General features: G+C 34.9%; 2 protein-coding genes across 3 annotated transcripts; one reads left to right on the top strand and one right to left on the bottom strand.

Annotated features, from left to right (window-relative positions):
* The first annotated feature begins 15684 nt into the window (after window positions 1-15684).
* Window positions 15685-19543, top strand: LOC141711078 (SH3 domain-containing protein 2-like). Of its 2 annotated transcripts, none has more exons than XM_074513521.1 (10): window positions 15685-15798; window positions 16761-16880; window positions 16971-17040; window positions 17128-17264; window positions 17420-17521; window positions 17671-17871; window positions 17980-18042; window positions 18323-18469; window positions 18576-18650; window positions 19120-19543. In XM_074513521.1, the coding sequence occupies exons 1-10, from the start codon at window positions 15739-15741 to the stop codon at window positions 19234-19236; spliced, it is 1092 nt and encodes a 363-aa protein (XP_074369622.1). In that variant the 5' UTR covers window positions 15685-15738; the 3' UTR covers window positions 19237-19543. The 2 variants fall into 2 exon arrangements, with proteins under 2 accessions (XP_074369622.1, XP_074369621.1); XM_074513520.1 differs by having other exon boundaries at window positions 17113-17264; window positions 19120-19541.
* Window positions 19544-20958: 1415 nt separating this feature from the next.
* LOC141713425 (B-box zinc finger protein 21-like) lies at window positions 20959-22480 on the bottom strand. Its single transcript, XM_074516847.1, has 3 exons — window positions 22043-22480; window positions 21521-21931; window positions 20959-21410 (listed from the first exon to the last, which is right to left on the bottom strand). The coding sequence occupies exons 1-3, from the start codon at window positions 22226-22228 to the stop codon at window positions 21120-21122; spliced, it is 888 nt and encodes a 295-aa protein (XP_074372948.1). The 5' UTR covers window positions 22229-22480; the 3' UTR covers window positions 20959-21119.
* Between the last annotated feature and the right edge of the window lie 220 nt (window positions 22481-22700).

The raw sequence follows: 22700 nt of genomic DNA, 5'->3' as shown, positions 1-22700 counted from the left end.
ATATTATTTTGAATATTAATTCGAGGACTTATGACTCCTTTTACTTTATTAATGAATATTATTTTGAATATTATTCGAAGGCGTATGACTCCTTTTATTTATTTATCTGAATATTATTTGAATATTCATTCGAGGGCTTATGACTCTTTTATATTATTTATTGAATATTATTTGAATATTCATTCGAAGGCTTATGACTCAGTTTATATTATTTAATGAATATTATTTGAATATTCATTTGAGGATCTATGACTCCAATTATTTGCTGAAATATATTCTTTATTTTATTAAAGAATAAGGTGTCAATAATCAAACTTATTTTCGATTATTCAAATAAAGATAATACTTTCATATAAGTATATCTTTGGTTATTCAATACTCGTTTCAAGTATAAGTTTTAAAAATTCTACTTCAATTATTTTTATAAAAGATTATTCTTTATGGGAATATTATTTAAATAATAATATTCAGTCATTTTCTAAATATTCTGGGGACTGATTTACTTCATTAAATCAGCTTTACTTCAAACACTCTTTAAAGTGTTTTCGAGTCTTCAAAATGATTTTTAAAAGTTAGAGCGGATCCCAAAACTCATTTTTATATTTAAGATCTTCCTTTAAAGGGGATTTAAATACTCGTTCAAAACCTGGGGAATCCGGCTCTGTGGTGTATTTTATATTCGCAACAAGGTTGCAGTTTTGGTAAATGAATTGATTACTTACCCAACATTCGGGAAGTAAGTCCATCTATTGAGTCGGCATAAGCAACATGGGCTCAGTGGGCGTCCATGATAGTGTAAGTGGCTCAGTGGGAGTCCATCAAATGCATAAGTGGCTGAGTGGCAGTCCAGCATAGGTCCTAATACGGCCAGGGTGATGACCAGTGGGGAATTCGTCCATCTACTAGTAGAAAAGGTTACTTATGGGTATCTTTGCCTGATCAGCAAGATATATGGTTTATGCCAAAGGTTTTCTTTTCCTTCCAAATTCATTGGATATTGCAACTCTGTTCATACTTTACATAACAGAGGTTCCAGGAAATGTTTTAGAGATATATATATGTGGATATATATATATATCGGAACTAAATAAAGTATCTCATAACTTTTTCATTCAATAATATTTCAAAGATTGAATCTATTCAAATCTTGTCTTGTAGTCTCATCTATGTGATGAACTTTTGAAACTGATTATAACTTGAACGGTGGTAGTTCAAGTAGTATTGGGAAAGATATAAGTATATTGGGGTATTTGGTAACCTCATCTTTTAAACTTATATCTAATTAATAATTGTCTTATGAATGACAAAGATTTTCAGAAAAAAACGTTGAGACAAAGTTAGATATATGAGATCACCTTGCAACGATATTTTTTATACAGTTATACACTGGGACTTTGTGTATATTATGCATGGAAGAGGACTTCCAATATTTTGAAAAGTATATATGTATATATACTGAATATTTTGCGACTTCATCGCATTAAGATATCAAACTTGGTTCATTTCTTTTGACCAAGACTTTCATGAGTATTATGAGTAGGCTCATATATTGTAAATCATTATACATATTATTTTGGTGGGCTTGCTGCTCACCCTTGCTTTATTTCTTCATCACACAACAACAGTTAGGAAAGATGGCCAGACTCCAGCAGACCCAGCGCAAGCGCGTGGGAAGCGTCCCGCGTCTTCCCGTTGATGTTGTAGCTGCTATAGCTGCAGAGGTAGATCTATTGTAGATCAGACCATCTACTTTTGAGAATCAATTATGTATAATTATAACTTGTGGCAGATAATGGCAATTAACTGTAAATTTATCAAGTAATCATTTTGGGTTGTAATAACTTTTAAATTGTGGATTCAAAGACTTGTACTTATTTCAATTTCATCTCTGAGACTATAACGGGTTGTGGTGTGTGTTAGGGTGGGGTCACAGCATGAGGTTATTTATTATTAATTAAGTGAAGTGATATTGTGGAAAGAAAGACCGTGACAACCCGGATCCCCGACCCCGGATCTGGGGGTGTTACAGAAATGGTATCAGAGCTAAGCGTTATAAACCTCAGAGATGATGGGACGTTAAGATAATAAGTTCACTAAGATAATAAGAACTCTTTCCAAGTTCATAGTCGGGCTACCTAACGTAGTACTGACAGTTAAAACCCTTATGGGAACCCTTATAAATATCGTGATAGGAGCGTAGTTCGTTATCGTATATGGTAGCGGGACTCCGAACCCTGAGGTTGAGGAGCAACATCCCGATGATATTTTATTACTAATTGGAGATCGGATTGTGGATCCGATAGAGTGTCCTAATGCAGGACCGGATGATGTTGATATTGAGGATTTAGCGGTTGAGGATGTTGTCCTAGAAGGGATAGTTGTTGAGGAGGATCCCATGGAGAATCCTGACAGGATTGGATAAAGGACCACTGATGAATTGATGACCATGGTTTGGTCGACTACCAGAGGTAGGATTGACCGGTCACTACCGGAGGTTCGTTCAAGTTGTAAAGATAGTAGCCCCTTTAACGCGGCTTACTCGTAAGACTGAGAAGTTCGAATGGACAGAGAAATGCGAGAACAGCTTTCAAGAACTGAAGCAGAGGTTGGTGATGGCCCTTATGCTGGCATTGCCGGATGGAAAAGGAGATTTTGTGAAGTGTAGTGACGCTTCGCACAAGGGCTTAGGGTGCGTGCTTATACAGCACAGCAAGGTAATCGCGTACGCGTCAAGACAATTAAGGGAATATAAAATTCGATATCCCCACCCATGAGCTTGGGCTCGTGGCAATAGTTTTTCCCTAAAGATTGGAGGCACTACTTGTATGGAGAGAAGTGCAAGATTTACACAAACCATAGGAGCTCTAGTACATTTTTACGTAGAAAGAGCTCAACATACGCTAGAGGAGGCGGTTAGAGCTAATCAAGAATTATGATTGAGAGATTCTTTATCATTCGGGGAAAGCCAATGTGGTGGCTGATGCCCTTAGTAAAAAGGAGAGACCCAAGATGATAATGTCTTTGGGATAGTTTATAAGAGATTTTGAGAAAATGGAAATAGAAGTGAAGGTAACCGGAGCCGGTACCGAAAAGCTGTTTGAGATTGTAATACAGACCGAATTTTTGGAAAAGAACATATTGTGCCAGAAAAGTGATGAATGAAGGCAGAGAGTCAATGACTAGAGAAGAGATCCACACCGAGAAAGATGATAAGGGGATAGTGAGGTGTTCCTACAGAAATTGGGTTCCAAAAGTTCAAGAGCTTAAGGATGAGAACTTAGATGAGAGCCATAGTTTGAGGAATAAGATTTAGGGCAAACCCTGAATGTGATAGTCAGGGAGGTTGCCATCAAGAAAGAAATAACCCATAACATAATAGAGTGGAAAACAAGGTTTTTAATGTATAAGATAACCCCGATTATGGGAGAAGGTTGAAACATTTCATACTAAGGAAACAGAAAGTCGAGTAAGGAAAGGAGACCCGAGACGGTACTCCTATACGGCAATTCATGGACCTGTCTAAAAAGAACTTAGACTATTATCCCCAACCACCACCCTGAGGAGACACTGCGGTGAGAAATTATTTCAGGACCTTTAAATCGCTAAGCTCTCAGAGTTCCAAGGAACAAGCTGACCCAGTCGAGGCAAGAGCCTGGCTAAAGGAAATATAGGAATCATTTGAGATTCTAAATGATTGACGAATCATAAAATACTATTTTTATCACTTACCCTCCTAAGAGAGAGACCACCCGCCGGTAAAAGGCCAAGGAAGGCACGGAGCAAGAGATTATAATAAACTGATTTAAGTTCAGTCAATTGTTTTTGGGAAAGTAATTCCCAAAGATAAGGAGATAGTGTAAAAGCTTTAGAGCCAGAACAAAGGCATACGAGTATGATAAATTATGAATCTAAGTTGTAAAAGTTATCAAGATTCGTTCTGAGGACACGAATCCAGAATGACGGGATGTTTGAAATCAATGCTTATGTTGTGTTGGTTCATGAAATAATGATAAGAGAAAGGAAAATAAAAAGAAATTGAAGTGGAAAGGAATATAACGGCAATAGAGTTTGAGGTATAATAAGGGAGTTGGGTATAAGGAAACCCTAAAGACTCGTAGTAATAGAAATAGAAAAGTATGCATTTGTCAGGATGAGGGTGATTCACCATGAGTTAAAATTGATGGTTGAAGGCATAAGAGATACATATATTGTACCCCCTTTAAGTTGGGAGGATTCGAGGAAACCTTGAGGTAATTCGAAGGATAAATAATGAGACGCGGATAGACTGAGGAGACAAGAAAGTAAGAAATTAAGAAAATTGGATGAAGGAAGTGACCTTCAAGAATGGGAAGTGTAAGACCGGTGGCATGATACCCAGAAAGGGAGACGCCAGGTATGAAAGATATCCCAACATTGAGGTGACTGTTGAGATAAACAACAAAAGTAAATAAGGAATTATTAAGAAGAAGTTCACGTTGAACATGACCAATATCTTCCAGAACATCCATGTTATCATTACCAAATCAGGAAAGAAAAGCGGATGACCATTGTTATCTTTTAGAGGCCATATGGATTGACCTCAATTTGAATAAGGATGCTATTATGAAGTTAGGTATAGACTATCGAGGTGCGAATGATGAATATGATAATCTATCAGGGATATATGACTTAATTTATCCATGGAAGGATGCATGTACTTTTTCTAAAGGTGGAATTAAGGATTAAAAACATCGGTAACTGAAAATGAATCCCAGGGGAATGCATAAAGGTTGGCATTTCACCCTTAATAGGGATAGTATGAGTTTTGACAGTATGAATTGGAAAGGATTAAGGTAATAATAACCTTTAAGGATCAGTGGAGAAATTTTTCAGAAGTAAATAGACAATGGTTCTAGTATTAGTAAATGGTATTTTGATATGCACTGTATATAGGGAATACAGGAGGAACGATTGAAGGATAACCTTAGAGGTTTTATAAGGAAAAAGGTAATATTCGAAATTCTCAAGAATAAAAATGTTGATAAAGGAAATATGACGTAATTATATTGATGCCAAGTGAGGCACGTGTTAAACCACGAGAAGGTATGGATCGAACCAGTAATGGTCGAAATTGTTCAGGGCAATTAGGACTTAAGATAGAAGATGTTCTAAGTACGATCGAGAGTCAGTCGCGACAGTGATTAACCTCTAAAGACTGAGGCAATAACTTATGGAAAAATGGTGATTTTTTTTTTACTCATCAGATTTTAAGGAAAGCATTTTCACTCAAGCAGTGATCAGAAATAAGGTAGAAAATTTATTTGGAGGTGGTTAAAATGACATTGACTGTAAGGAAATTTTACTATCAGGAAAGGCCAAAGAGGTGGCCGACACTTTAAAGGTAAGAGGATAATTATAGGCGCGTGTGCCAAAAGAATACAGTGATGATGGTTAAAAATGTGAAAGTTAAATTATGGTTTGGAAGATTGACATTCCTTCTGATGACTGTGCAATATCCAACCGTAATAGTAGTTGGTAAAGGTTTAATTTGTGTAATCGCCATGAACGGGCTATCTATCTTAGAAGGTCCTATCTTGAGATAAGCCAGGACCATGTTTCAAAAAGGACTAGATGAACCTTTGAGTAAGTCTTCTATTTAAGGCATATGATTTAGAATGGTATTAACCTGCTATCGTTGCTTTGATTGAAACTCTTCTGCAATTTTATCTGCTTCATGTCATGTATGTATGTCAGGATCAGGAGTGTTCTTCATGAATCAGGAATGGTGATTATGTTACCTCCTTAGAATGATTTGATACGACATGTATGGACTCCGTATGGTTAGATATTAAGATTTTATGGAAAAGTGAATGACGACAGTAGGTCAGTGGTGGACCATAGTAAGGCAGCAATGATTCTGCGAGTAGTGAGCTGATTACAACCATGAGAGTTGTATTGGAATGGGTGTTGAGATTGAGTACCACTAATCGGGTCGTGGTAGTGTATAAGTTATCGTTGATAGACTAATTAAGTAGAGTATCTACCTAGTGAATTATTATTCTTCCTTATCAATAGAGAGTCGTATTATTATACGAGGAAGGTTGCAGTGCAAGCATAGAATTTTAGTAACGGTGATGTCTGGAATGAGATCCCAGATTTGATTTTCGATATCGAGGGAGTTTCAAATGTGATTGTGTATAAGCTCGAGGAAGAGCATGGGTCCATAGAATGATGGACGGAATGGCGAAAATATTTAGGCACGTGAAATGCGATGCTATAATACTTAATGTTGATATAAATACATATATGTTTTGTTCTTCTATGACAAACCTCTATAGTTCAGAGGTAGATTCCAAGCCAGATATTTTATGGCAATAAATTTTTTTTATGAATATACAATTCTCTTCAATTCGTTCTTTTCTCTTCTTTTCATTTCATGTAAGCTGAGAAGAACAACCCTTCCAGAAGGGGAGGTATTGCCGAATGACTATCTATCTGTGTGATAGAAGCCGAGTAGGATACCAGCTATTGTTTAATTGCTTGTCAAGTACTAAAGGCTGGCCACCTTCTGTACTAACTATGCGATATAACAAGTGTTCATGATCATAGTGATCTCTCAACAAATTCCTTTACTTCTATATGATTAATCAAATTTTGGAAAATACAAGCAACTGAAAAAGGAGTAATAAAGTGGTGGTAGTATGCGGAATGGGAACACATTCGTGATACTAAGGTTGACGTGGTTATTAAAAGGTTATAGAACGCTAGCGAGCAAAAGTATAACCCGTATAATATTAGGAACAGAAGGTAGTAGCGATTACGAACTGGAAAAGAATGGGTATTGAGAAGCAAGAGCTCTAATGATTGGAAGCTATGATGAGAGTCTGTGTAATAGACTTGAAAGAATTTGGAATGATCACTTAATTCGGATTGAGTTATCTTACGACAATAGATCATATGTCATTATCGAGATGACGCCTTATGAGATTCTTGAGGGAAGATAATGTCGATCTCCCTTATGTTAGGATGAAGTTGTAGAGCGTAAGATGCTCGGACCCGCAGTAGTCCAAAGGACCAAGGATATGATAGATCTAATCAGAGGACGGCTGGTAGTAGCCCAAGATGGACGTGATAAGTATGTTGATTTGACACGAAAGGATAAAGAGTATGAAATAGGGGGCCTAGTAATGTTATAGGTATCCCCTTGGAAACCCTTGAAAAAGGATTGATGAGGTTCGGAAAGAAAGGAAAGCTAAGTCTACAATTTGTTGGACCCTTGGATATATTAAGACGTTTGGGAAGTTAGCATATGAGCTAGCCCTAACCCCGAACATGTAGCAGGTTGTAACGTGTTTCATGTATCAATGTTAAGGAAGTGTAATTCAGATGCCAGATAAATAGAGGCATATGAGCGCATAGATATGCAACCCGACGTAACCTATATGGAGCAACCAGAAAGGGTTATAGATCGAAAAGGGACAAGTGCTTAGGAGAAGGGTTATCAAACTAGTCAGAGTTTGATGGTAGAACCACAATGTGGGAAAATTGACTTGAGAGTTAGAAAGTGCAATACTAAGAAAGTATCCCTATTCATTTCTATCTGATTCCGGGACGGAATCCTTTTAAGGAGGGGAGACTGTAATAACCCCAATTTTTGGAAAATTTTTGAAACCCTTATGAATAGTGTTTTTGCTGAATGAGAAAACTTTTCATGCCACACTATGTAGGGGTTCTGATATGGATATTCTGAGATTTTATTAGTACTTTATATGGGATATAAGTGTATGTAAAGATCGTCAGAATCCAAATCCGAACACTTTGATTTTTCCCGGAAATCCACTAGATACGGAGAGAATTGAGTATAAGGTAACAGGATAAAAAGGATTTAAATTAAAGGATTATAGGAGAGGATCATAAAAGGAATATAATATATTGAGAAAGGTTAAGGGAACCTAAGTAATAAGATCCCGGGTATGATCCCTCAAACGATAAATGAAAACGAAAGTTAAGCGAACCGTATAACAGATCAGCGGTCATTAGGCAAACAATTAGGAAGTTAAGCAAAGGGATTAGAGGAAGTGATGTCACCCAACCAATGAGAAGAGGACAAGGAAGGGAGGATGACATAGCAATGTGATGTAAGCATGACATAGGGAAGGAGGAGGTGTGGTTGGTTTATAACCACACAAATATAAGGTTATTAAGGTAATTAACCAAAAACAAAACAAAAAACAACCAAGCTAAGCCAAACAAATCAAAAAACACAAAATCATTTCATTCTCATCATCTTGCTCTCGGCTTTTCATCTTTTTCAAGGGCAAGAATTTCAAAAATCAAGTTCCAAGCATTGTTAAATCACAAGGTAATTAGCTAAGCTTCCTTGTACATAGATATGGTTATGCTATAAGTTTAAGCTCCTAATTCCTTCACAATCTCTTCCAATAAATCAAGGAAGAAGATGGTGAATAGTAACCTTCAAGAAATAACTTTAGTTTTCTTGAATTTTTATGAAAGATTAAGGTTATACAAGCAAGGATCAAGGTTCTTTTAGGCATTCAAAGCTCTTGGGTTGTGTTAGGAAGCTTCAAGGAGGTATAAACAACTTTCACCTTTAACTTATAGTTTGAACTTTGAGTTTTGATGAGTTCATGGATGGATTAATGTATATATAGAAATATCCATGTATGTATAGCAAGATCCATGTATGTTAGATAGTTTGGTTGGATTTGTGGTGATTTTGGATATGAATCTTGGTTAATGGTTAATGAATCTTAAGTTATGGTTAGTAGATCATGTTTGTGGTTGAATAAGTTGGAAAACCTTGAGATTATGGACTGACTTTGCCTTGATATAAGTTGTGTTTGAGGTATTGATGATGGTTGGGTGGTTTGTAGTGAATTGGTAAAGAATTGGAGTGGTATAAATATTGGTAATCGCGTAAACATAGCCGTCGTAACGTCCGATTTTCTTTAGACTGTTTTGTGCATAACATTAGGACCCGAGGACCCCCTGCTAGATTATGACCACTGCCATGTTTAGATAGCTCATGTTACGAGCTTCGTTTTGATATGTAGTTCGTTCGATTCCGATGCACGGTTTAGGAGAAACGACCGTTTCAAGTAACGGCGTTTCGCGAACGAAACTTTTTCCCTCGCCTTACTTTGAAATGTAGGTTAAAGACCAAAAAGGGTTAATTAATGTATGAAACATTTATGGTAAGTGTGTTAGGCAGTTGGTAAGACACTCGCGAAGGAATCGCTTTAAAACTCGTAAAGGTTAAATTATTAAAAATGGTGGAGCCGAGGGTACCCGAGCGACTTAAGCAAATCAGTGAGCGCAAAACAAGCGTTAGAGTCTAAGTTAGTTAAAGTATAGATTTACAAGTGATTTTGGTTTAATTCCAACTTACTTGTTGTTTATAGGTTACCAGACTCGTCCCGAGCCATTCGTAACCCCCAGTCGCTCAGGCAAGCTTTCTACCCGTTATACTGTTGCTGTGATGTAAATATATGTATATGCATTATCTTGTGATATTGCATGATTGTTATTAGCAAATTTTGCGATATATTGGAGCATGCTAATATGGTATATATGCATGTCTGTTTCGTAATCTGGTTATCTATCTGTTGATTTCAATGCTTATAGTTGCATAATACCTATGCTAGAAATAAGCAAGTAGTTGCGTATACCCTTAGTATAGGGGATAAAAGGTGAACATATTTCTAAACCGGGAGTCGATGTTCCCGAGTATATTATATATATATATATTTATTTATATATATATATGGATATAGTTTTTAAAACTATTAATCGAATAAGGTTTATTCGATAACTTTAACTTTATTTTATTATTGAATATTATTTTGAATATTCATTCGAGGACTTATGACTCCTTTTACTTTATTAATGAATATTATTTTGAATATTATTCGAAGGCGTATGACTCCTTTTATTTATTTATCTGAATATTATTTGAATATTCATTCGAGGGCTTATGACTCTTTTATATTATTTATTGAATATTATTTGAATATTCATTCGAAGGCTTATGACTCAGTTTATATTATTTAATGAATATTATTTGAATATTCATTTGAGGATCTATGACTCCGATTATTTGCTGAAATATATTCTTTATTTTATTAAAGAATAAGGTGTCAATAATCAAACTTATTTTCGATTATTCAAATAAAGATAATACTTTCATATAAGTATATCTTTGATTATTTAATACTCGTTTCAAGTATAAGTTTTAAAACTTCTACTTCAATTATTTTTATAAAAGATTATTCTTTATGGGAATATTATTTAAATAATAATATTCAGTCATTTTCTAAATATTCTGGGGACTGATTTACTTCATTAAATCAGCTTTACTCCAAACACTCTTTAAAGTGTTTTCGAGTCTTCAAAATGATTTTTAAAAGTTAGAGCGGATCGCAAAACTCATTTTTATATTTAAGATCTTCCTTTAAAGGGGATTTAAATACTCGTTCAAAACTGGGGAATCCGGCTCTGTGGTGTATTTTATATTCGCAACAAGGTTGCAGTTTTGGTAAATGAATTGATTACTTACCCAACGTTCGGGAAGTAAGTCCATCTATTGAGTCGGCATAAGCAACATGGGCTCAGTGCGCGTCCATGATAGTGTAAGTGGCTCAGTGTGAGTCCATCAAATGCATAAGTGGCTGAGTGGCAGTCCAGCATAGGTCCTAATGCGTCCAGGCTGATGACCAGTGGGGAATTCGTCCATCTACTAGTAGAAAAGGTTACTTATGGGTATCTTTGCCTGATCAGCAAGATATCTGGTTTATGCCAAAGGTTTTCTTTTCCTTCCAAATTCATTGGATATTGCAACTCTGTTCATACTTTACATAACATAGGTTCCAGGAAATGTTTTAGAGATATATATATGTGGATATATATATATCGGAACTAAATAAAGTATCTCATAACTTTTTCATTCAATAATATTTCAAAGATTGAATCTATTCAAATCTTGTCTTGTAGTCTCATCTATGTGATGAACTTTTTAAACTGATTATAACTTGAACGGTGGTAGTTCAAGTAGTATTGGGAAAGATATAAGTATATTGGGGTATTTGGTAACCTCATCTTTTAAACTTATATCTAATTAATAATTGTCTTATGAATGACAAAGATTTTCAGAAAAAAACGTTGAGACAAGGTTAGATATATGAGATCACCTTGCAACGATATTTTTTATACAGTTATACACTGGGACTTTGTGTATATTATGCATGGAAGAGGACTTCCAATATTTTGAAAAGTATATATGTATATATACTGAATATTTTGCGACTTCATCGCATTAAGATATCAAACTTGGTTCATTTCTTTTGACCAAGACTTTCATGAGTATTATGAGTAGGCTCATATATTGTAAATCATTATACATATTATTTTGGTGGGCTTGCTGCTCACCCTTGCTTTATTTCTTCATCACACAACAACAGTTAGGAAAGATGGCCAGACTCCAGCAGACCCAGCGCAAGCGCGTGGGAAGCGTCCCGCGTCTTCCCGTTGATGTTGTAGCTGCTATAGCTGCAGAGGTAGATCTATTGTAGATCAGACCATCTACTTTTGAGAATCAATTATGTATAATTATAACTTGTGGCAGATAATGGCAATTAACTGTAAATTTATCAAGTAATCATTTTGGGTTATAATAACTTTTAAATTGTGGATTCAAAGACTTGTACTTATTTCAATTTCATCTCTGAGACTATAACGGGTTGTGGTGTGTGTTAGGGTGGGGTCACAGCATGAGGTTATTTATTATTAATTAAGTGAAGTGATATTGTGGAAAGAAAGACCGTGACAACCCGGATCCCCGACCCCGGATCTGGGGGTGTTACACCAATTATGTCTTGTATCACCAACCCCATACACATATTGGGTTTAAACCCAACAAGCATCCCCTTCAACCAAATACTCCAGATCAGGTTAAATGGTAATCAACAAAACATCAACGCTCGTTCGTCAATGCTTCTCCTCAAACAAGAATTCCTTCATATCATTCTTCCAACCTTTGAGAATCATTAAAACCAGTATAATAATCTCCAATACCTCCAAACTATCGTTCTTCATCATAATAACATATCCATCCACAAAATTATGTGCATCAACCAAAATCCTCACCTGGTTGATCAATTATCAAACCATTGAAACTATTGTAATGATCCCGTCCATTTTCCACCTCGAGTTCGAACGAATTGATCCACGGTGCAAGTCAACCGTCAAATTGCACGTAACTTTGTCTCTTCCTCCTGCAATTAAATCCATCATCATACTCCATCATATCAATTGAAACTCGACCTTTCCTCCAACACAATTCACCACGAACCTTCAACCGAGCTCTGATACCACTTGTTAGGAGGAAACACACACACATATTCGAGATTCAATTATACCAATACGGAGGACACACATAACATATATCACGCGGAAAACCCACGCCGAACTTGTATTATTAATTAAAACAATTATGAATAATACATCAATACATAACACATCAACGGTGTCCCAAATTGATACTTGAGTCAACCAATGCTCAAGCATTTCCCGCACGATACCTAAGAAGACTACATCTCTTAAGCATACATCAAAATAATAACACGACTATGTATATATAGTCATCACAAACTTAGCCAACAAGACATACATAATCTGATTATAATAGTAATTGTATACCCATACAATTATTACCCAGTCCCATTATGATAATAATTGTCAACATATATAATTATTACCCAATCCAGTTATGCCTTGTATCACCAACCTCATACCACATATTGGGTTTAAACCCAACAATTTCGAAATTTAGTTATATTAGATATAAGTTATGTTTCTCTAGATATCATGTTATAATCCTCCTGAAATATTATTTTAAGCGCATAAAATATAAAAAGGAAATCTTGAAATAAATTTCAAATAACTTCATGATTAAAAAATGATGTAATCAAAAATTTTAAAAATGAAAACGAGCTTAAATCAGTATTGTAAAAATCGAGAATTAGACCTAATCGGTTGAGCTGCCGATTTAGAATTAACCGAAATAAAAATCGAAAGTATTTTAATTTTAAAATATTATGTTAGATATTGAATGCAACACAGAGGGGGGGGGATGTGTTTCTTGGATTTTTAGTGTTTTTAAACTTGTTTGGATTATAGGTGAACAAAACAGTTAAGATATTGTAGAGATATTGTGTTTACAGAAATAATCAACAAGCACAATATTTTCAAAACTCACTTAATTTGTATTAATTAATTTTTTCTTTCTACAAATTCTGTGTTCTTAAGAAAATAAGAATTCGGTTTCTATCTTGAGAGAATACAAGAAAATTTAAAGTTGTTTTGTTACTTGTGAACTAAGGACCCATGCATGCTTTAAAAAGTAGCATCACGGGTTTACAAGACATGCATTAAAATGTACTAAACAATTTTCTAAAGCAATCTTTTTCTATTTCAATTTCTAGCTTAGCAAATCTGTGCAGAATCTTGCATGTCTGTGACCACCCTTTGTCCAGTTAATCTTGGCCCTTGATCTTGTATTCTTCCAGCTACTTTGTAGACTTTTCAATCTAGTGAATAAATCGTTTGTTGACTGATAATCTTGAATCTTGAACTTGCCTGCATTTTATACTTGAGAAGTATGTCGAGATCTCCAGTTTGTTCTATAGAGAAGTGACATCCCGATAAGTATAATGACTTATCGAGATCTCTGAGTTCTCTATAGAATACTTGACTTGTCAAGGTCTCTAGATCCTTACATGCGAAATGACTTGTCGATATGTTTGAGATCTCTACATGTAGAAATGATTTGTCGATATCTCTGATATCTCTATATACATATTTTGACTTATCGATATCTCTGAGATCTCTGTATGAGAGATTGACTTGTCGATATCTTCAATTCTTCACATCTTCATTTGAATTGTCGATATCTCTAAATTTTCTATATACAGAAATGACTTGTCGATATCTCCAGTTCTCTACTTGTCGATATCTCCAGTTCTCTACTTATCGATATCTCAAGTTCCCTACATCTTCATTTGACTTGTCGATATCTCTGAGACTTCTCTATAAGTCATTTTGGACTTCTCGATAAGTCATTCTGAACTTCTCGATTGACTTCTCGATATAACTTGATCGGTGACTTGTCGATATCTTGACTTGGAATATTTTTCATAAAACAGCTTTATTCAATTTTAAGCTTCTACACTTTTCTCCGAAGCATGATCATGCCTTGATATTCTTCCAGAGTTTATTCCTTAGATTGAATCTGTTCACAGAAAAATCCTCAAGTCTGATCTTCTAACCATTTTACAGACTCAAGAAATACAATACAAAATACAAAATTGATTATCAAACAACTTAATCTTAGGGCTGTCAATATGATTTAGTTATGTTATTGTACATGCATGTATTGCACAATATATTATTTAATATATTATAATGATTATATTATTTATTTATTATAAGATATTTATTTATTAAATCAAAAAATATGCAATTATTCAGATTTAAATGAATATAGTATTTTAATTATAATAAATTATTATATATATATTTCGATAAATGAAAAGTTATAAAGATTAATCGGATTTTAAAAATCAAATCAATCGGATACCTTGTAGAGTATTAATCGGTTAAATAGATAATTTGTAGAATACAGTGTTTACATATTCTTTATCAAAACTGTTAAAAATAAAAGTTTTGGAGAAAACAGTAAAACTGTCAAAAGTTTTAGGATGATGCTACTAAATACATTAAAAATTTGCTCAGTGTAGTAAACGTAAATTATTATTAAGATCCCTGTACGTGGTAAATGCAAAGCCTCACGGGTCAAATGCAATTCAATATTAGCTTGAATGTAATATGCACAGAAATTCAACTCGCGACTTTTATTACTATACTAGTACTAGTATTTTACACATTTCAAATTTAGCTCACAAATTACTCATTATATTTTTTTTATTTAAACATAATTTATATTTATCTTTTTAACATATTTTTTATATTTTAAAAGTAAACTAAAATATCTATTTATCTTTTCAATATCCTTTTTATTCCGGGTATGATTATATATAATTCAGACCAATATCAAATTTTTCTGATTTTTTTGTTATCCCTAACTATAAATACCCATAATAGTATTATTAATTGAAAATGCTAAATATATCAAATTGACATCGAAAATGAATCTTAAATGTTACGTGTAATGCTTATATTGCTTACCATACAATAATAGTGGAACTCTTGATTCATATAAATTTTATTAATAAAATTATTTTAAATTATTAAGGCATCAACATGACATATTTTGGTAACAATTTAATACATCTAGCAGTATGCCCTAGGAAATATATATTGGGGCTTTATAACATATTTGCATAAATTATTTGAATTTATTTTTTCTTTTAAATAAAATTTTGATATTTAGAGTTTAATATACAAAAAAAAAAAATTTAAAATTGAATTATGAAAATGTGTTTTCTATTCACCTTAAAAACGTGTGTCGAATATTCAAAAAAACTATATACAATGTAACAAGGGGAGTAGTATTTGATATTCAAGATTTTATCAATATTATTAAAATTTTGCTTTTATAAAAAAAATGCTTTTTTCAACAAATAATTTATATAAATTATTTAAAAAAATTCAAAAAGCGGGGAGTGATTTGAAAGAAAAACCCCACCGCCATCGGCCTCCGCTCGAGAGAGAGAGAGAGAGAGGATGGAAGCAATAAGAAAGCAAGCCTCTAAGCTCCGTGAGCAAGTTGCTAAGCAACAACAGGTCCTCCCTCTCCTCTTGCCCTTTTTAAGCTATCAAAGGCTTTTACATTTTATTACATTTCTTTCTATTTTTTTTAATTCAAGCTTCTTCATCTTTTAATTTTATTTTAGTTAACTGGTTCTGCATCTTTATAAACTTAAGTATGTGTGCATTATGCCATTACAGTATCTCTCATTGCCATTGATAGGTTGTCTAGGGTTTAAGTAATTTTTATTCTATATCTATTTTAAATACTTGCAAGTTTTGTAATCATAACCCAATTGGTTAATGTTTTCATATTTATATTCAAGACGCAGATTACCTCATTGTTGTTTTTCGACAATCCCATGCCCTAGAAACTTTTTAGGAACCCCTTTCTCTGTCATTAGTAAGATAGGCTAAGACTACAAGAAGCTGCTTGCTGATCACCGCTCTCTTTTGAGGGGCTTTACTTGTTCCCACTGAACAACAAAGCGGGGAGCGGAAGAAGGGCAGCCCGACTCGCTAATTCGTAGGAAGAAACCGAACTCTGGTATTTGAAAAATGCTTCAGAATGCAACTTTAAAGCAGATGTATTTTTGACAATGTCATCCTCATTTGGCATTTCTAGTATAAACAGAGGGAGTCCACTCTCAGATAGTTGTAATATCGACACAGTTTATCTTGATATGATACATTGTGATGTGATGTCATTAGTGACTAAAAGATTTCGGGTATTGGAGTATGTACAAAAACCAGTTTTTTCATGCGCAACAGACAGTGTATATACTTTTTAATTGCTCTTGGAATTATGCTAGTCCTAAGCACAAATCAGCTTTTAGTAATACAATACACGACTTCTCAGCATGCTTGAATATATAAGCTGAGAAATTACAGGGGAATGGCAATGAGAGTATCACAAAATGTGCACATATAAAATAATTGATTGCTGACACATAGGACTAGTAGTCTAGTACTAATTCCTAGTATTATCACTATGTCAGGCTGTTCTTAAGCAGTTCGCTTCTGGAATGGGAGATTCCGATAGTATTGTACCCAGTGAAGTAGAATTACAACAACATCAAAAGCTTGAAAAGCTGTACATATCTACCCGTGCGGGAAAGGTCTCCCAATTTTCTCTTGTTTATTTGCATGTCTCCTGTTAATGCTGTTCATTATATTGAGTTGCGCATTCCTTAATTCCTTATTATCAGCATTTGCAAAGAGACATCATTCGAGGTGTGGAAGGTTATATTGTTACAGGATCTAAGCAACTGGAAATAGGTACTTTGTTTTTCATCAGTTTCTTTTGCATTCTACATTTTTTTTGTTTATAGGATGGCAATTTTTATACAGATAACAAGTTGACAGAAAGCAGCAGGAAATACGGTGCTGAAAATACATGTACCAGCAGCTGTACATTATCCAGAGCTGCATTGAATTATAGCAAAGCTCGTGGCCAAATAGAAAAAGAACGTGCAGAATTACTGAAAGTTCTTGGTACACAGGTCTGCTTGCTTTCATCACAAACACACACACACACACGTGTATGTATTTACGCTGACACTGTTCGAGTTGGACATACTACTTTTATGGTTTTTTGTTGTGCAATCAGTAAAGAAATTTGTGTATCTTGTGTTATTATTTATCTCTTTATCCATAGGTCGCGGAGCCGTTAAGAGCTATGGTGACAGGAGCTCCTTTGGAGAATGCTCGGCATCTTGCTCAAAGATATGATAAGTTGAGACAGGAAACTGAAGCTCAGGTACGATGCTTGTTTTCCCACTGCAATGGATTTGTCAGTGTGTTTTTAACATTGTTTCTTATCATTTTCACAAGTACATTATCTTGAAGTTCTTCTCCACATTTCACTATTTTACAAGCTTCTATGTGCATTCCACATAATCTGATCAGGCAATTGAAGTATCCAGACGCCATGCAAAATCAAGGGAATCAGATGGCAATCCTGAAAGTGCACTTAAGTTAGAAGCTGCTGAAGCAAAGCTGCAAGAGTTAAAATCAAATATGGTTATATTGGGTAAAGATGCGGCTGCGGCAATGTCTGATGTGGAATGTCAACAACAGAAGTTAACACTCCAGAGAATAATAACTATGGTAGTTCCTTCTGCTTTATCTTTTCTGTGACTTAAAGATCTTTTCACCCCAACACTTTTATCTTCGAGATTGATTTAGGAGACATTCAACATTTTGTTTTGCATGAAGGTTGAGGCAGAGCGCAGTTATCATAAAAAAGTTTCAAGTATACTTGACCAGCTAGAGATTGAGGTATGGAATCCAAGGACTAACATTATTAAGCATGGATTTAGCATGAAAATAGAACATTATTAAGTATTAGCATTTCCATTCTCCTAGCATTGCAAATTCTTCGTTGATTGACCTAGAAAAGAGATTCTGAAAGAAATATGTCAAACCGATTAAAAGCTTCTCAAGCGAGGCTTATAATTAAATATTAGCACCACCTAGTTTAAAGTATATGGAGTATACCATGTCAACAATTTTTTAGAAACTGTATACAGTGGGATTGACACTATTTGCTTATTAATAGATCTTATCCGAACGTAAAAGAGTCGATGATAATCGTCGTGCAGCAGCTAACTCTAGACCTTCTCCATCTTATGATGGACTAAGTGCTGTGTTTTCTCATCAAACAGATCCTCCGTCAGCAGATAGCATGGAATACTTCTTTGGAGAGGTAAGTGTTATTTTATTTTAGTTTTTTTAAAAATTTTGAGCAGTTACTTTTTTATAACTTCTCTGCCTATTTAGCTCAAGTATCTGTTTTTATCATCTTGATGCAGGTCATTCATCCATATCGGGCTGAGTCTGATGTAGAATTGACCTTGTCATATGGAGACTATGTAGTTGTTCGAAAGGTTTTTTTTTATACCTGCCTTGATTTACCTCATTGTGGTCATGTCATAGTTATTGCTCTGAATTCTTCTTTCTGGCATTTTCTTCTCTTGACTTCTAATTCTTATTTCTAAGGAGTAAATACTGCTTGATCATTATAAGGTGCTTTTTATTAGCCGAAACAATATCGTTTTAGTTTTATGTTTTCCAAATCTGTTTTGTGTCTGTATCTGAACCCTAGTAGGAAAGGGTATTTTGTTATTATGGCACATGCATTACTGTGATTATCAATTTTTTCCTTGTATGACTCAAGTGATGTGAGATTTTATATTCTGTAGTATAATGCAACCTTATGAAACCTTAAAAAAATTGCTTATATAGAACATACATCAGTATACTTTATAGTTTATATGCTATTTTGCTTCACCTGCTCTAATTTAGTCGTTTTATAAGTATACAGTACAAGATTGATTGATTTCTTTGTGTTGTCAGGTGTCAAACAATGGTTGGGCTGAAGGTGAATGCCAGGGAAAAGCAGGGTGGTTCCCGTTTAGTTGTATAGAGAGACGTGAGCAAGTTCTTGCTAGCAAGGTTGCTGTGGTGTTTTAACTCTAGTAATGGGTATGTTTTATTCGAGGTAGCTGATAGTTTTTTATCTGCAGTAGTTTTAGCTCTCAGTCTGTATTGGATTCTGAAAAACGGTCTTGCTGTTCTACTGTGCAGTGCTCAAAGTTGTCACTAGTTTATGCCTGGTAGTCGTATACAGTGTACATTTTTTTCTTACCATTCAATAGTTGACGACTTGACATATTGGCTAAACTTAAAAACCCGTGTGCCATCAAAAGTTCAAGTTTGATGTTGATTAAAAACCTGTGAAACAAATTGTAGGCATGGCTAGTCACTGTTACTATGTTGCATGCATTTCCTGCACATCCATATGGTTGTTTATGCTTGATGTTAGGATGCAGAGTGCTAGTTCAGAGCGAGGGTCTGAGTGTAGATTACGAGGAACCTGGATTTTCAATTCTATTCCTATTTTGCTATCTTTTTTGTGAATGTTGTTGTAACATTCTCCTATGGTGCACAATCGTGATATTTCAATTAGTTGTACATGTGAATAATTGCAAAGCAAGTGTAGGTGCTCAGTTTACTTCGGAATTTACACATCATAACACTTCATTGGATATTACTAACTTATGACCCCCAAGTTTAAGTGCTAATTCAACCTCAAGCTTGTTAAGCTCCATTTAGATCATAGTAATTTTAAACTACTATCTGGGTTAACAATTTTAAGCACTTGCTAAACACAAGATCCAAATTCATTTTTAAACTTTAACTTTTTGACTCATTGGTCCAATTAATATTCAAATATTCAGCTAAGATGCAGTAACTTGCTCAGTCCCCAACATTTGTTAAAGGAATTCTGTCATTGTGCCCCTTTGGTATACGTCTAGCGAGTAAGTTAATAGTAAATTTTGTGTGTTGGAGTAAACTCCATTCTCGAACCTCTTTAATCCTACATTTTTTTTAGTTGGAGATAGCGACAACTATGGTCACAAGTCACGTGAAAGAGTCATTAACCTGAGTTTATGCAAGGATTATCACTCAGATTGTGACTTTTTCTTCATAATTAGGACCTAGTTTCTCTCGTCATCAGAGAAGAAGCAGGTTGCTGAATTTTCTGTAATTCTTCATAGGTAAATGAACTAGGGGTCCAATTCTTGCCATGTTCCAAGGGTCATTTTAGATATAATCTAGAACACGGTTACACCGACACTTTTCATCTTCAATTGCTAATTGATATTGCTATCATTGATTTTATTATCGTGAGTAATTAGATTTGGTAATTTTGTTTTCAAATTTAAACTTCTTTCAAGTTCCCTTGTAAGAAAACAAGAACTTTAAAGTCAATCAGGAACAACTTATATTTTGACCCTAGTTAAAGGACGAAGTCAAAAAGTGTTGTTTAGAAGAGAATACTAGAATCATATACAATCTTTACCAGATTTAGATCACCATAATAATTAAAAGAAAACTCCCCTCTGAAGCCAATTTAATGAATTTAACTAAAGATGACCCATTCCAACATGTCCTTTTTTTACTAATCTGACCCTTATCTTCTTCCCCGGTGTACTGTTAAAATCCTTAGAAGACATCCGTGTTTAGTGTCTTCTGACTTCAAAGGAAAATACTAAAAGGGATCATTCTTTCCCACATCTGTCACTTATATCAACTTTTCCGCTATTTGTACTAGAGCCAATTTGGATTGACATGTCCTCCCATTTCACGGGGTTGTGCGAAAAAAGGATATGTACAAAAGATAAACCCATGGAACCGGACAAATAAACTAGTGAGAGCTTATATTTCATCTGAACCATCACACATACCGAGTACTTTAAATATATTCTATAAACTAAACAAAATCGAGAGGAAACAAGAAAATTTAAGCTAGAGCACAGCCAGAAATCTTAAATATAGGTATGACTTCCCTACTACCATAAAGTTCTTGATCTCTTGGACGAGATAGATGGACTGATCTGAGGTACAGTGAAGCCCCCATCATCTATCCATCTTTTGCTATATCTGATGTTTGTAGTAGCTTCCTTCGGGTCCTTAAAACAGATCTGACCACCAAAGTTCATGTTTGAAGAAGGGTCGACATGGGATTGGTGCAGTGGAGCTGGAGCTTGAGGGACCCAAATCCCTGTATTTTCGGAGGAGAAATACCTTAAATTTCTATCTACGTCATCATCCCAGAAGGGCAGCAAATCATTCGTACCAGTCTGAAACCAATCAACATAATCAAAATAAGATTTTAATCACGGACAAGACATGATCGTATCTTATGGCGACTAAAAATTGAAATTAAATAAAAAGATAAGGTAGCTCAAACCTTAGAACAGCCATGAAGTGCTGAAGAAGAATCTAGAATGTCTTCAACATGCCAACCCGGCAACATCTCCAAGTACTCTGATATGCTACTTGTGGGTCCATTACAATCTCCATTCATGATCAATTGAGGATTAGCAATCTTGCTAGCTTTTGAATCAGTCACCGGAGAGGTGATAGGATGAGATTTGGTGATTGAGTTGTTGGACTTGTTAAAACTAGGAACAATATCACCGTTGTTAGTGACCGGGGGAGATGGTGATGAATAAATGTCAGATGTTGCAGAAAGCTTGACTCCGGTAAGTAGGAATCTGTTATGATTCTTAGTATACTCATTAGCTTTGTGAATCGAAATATCACAATCGTTGCATAGTATTGCTCTATCCTGTTGACAAAACAAGAAGGCCCTCTTCTCCTGCACACACAAACAGTGATTTTGTTAGGTAATTAATATATATGATTGAGAAAACAGTCCTTGATAAATAATTTGTTATATGTGCAGTCATGTGCATATGTATATTTGTACCTGACAAATGTCACAGATGGGGATCTGTTTAGAAGAAGGTTGAAGAAGCGAGAAACGCTGGTGTTTTCCAGCAAGTTTGTTGGCGTGATGGACACGGTGGTCGCAGGCATCACATAGGGCAGCCTCGTCGGCTGGGCAGAAAACGGCTGCTTCGTCTTTATTACAGACGTCGCACTGGATCTTCATTTGGTTGTGGAATAAAAGATCAAACAGAGGCAGAACAAAAATAGAGTAAGTACAGTCTGCTGATTGAAAGAGATAAAGATTGGGAAGGGGGGGAGTTGAAAGTTGGGATAATGAGTAGAGAAATGGGGTCCTTGTAGATTTATGATATGAATAGACAGTGAAAACTGTAAAAACAGTTAGTAGGAAAAGTGTCCAGGTGAATGTAATGACAATTGTGCTGCTGCATGTAAGTTATGGGACCTTGTCCAGACTGGGTGAGTGAGACATGACACTCTGTTTCTTCCGTGTCCTCGGCCCATTTTTTACACCTAGAATATCATATGCTTTGCCTTAGGAATATACCCATTTTTCTCCTCCTCTCTTCATTTAACTTGTGTAATGATGCACAACTTAAATTACTCTCCTGCTCGAATTCTCTTCTCGAATTGATTAGTTTCTACATTATCGTGCACGTCTAGTCCCCTATTATTGT

This window comes from Apium graveolens, chromosome 3, assembly GCF_009905375.1.
Source record: "Apium graveolens cultivar Ventura chromosome 3, ASM990537v1, whole genome shotgun sequence".
Lineage (NCBI taxonomy): Eukaryota > Viridiplantae > Streptophyta > Magnoliopsida > Apiales > Apiaceae > Apium > Apium graveolens.
Note: the sequence above shows the minus strand (reverse complement) of the source record. Positions and strands in the feature narration are given on the sequence as shown.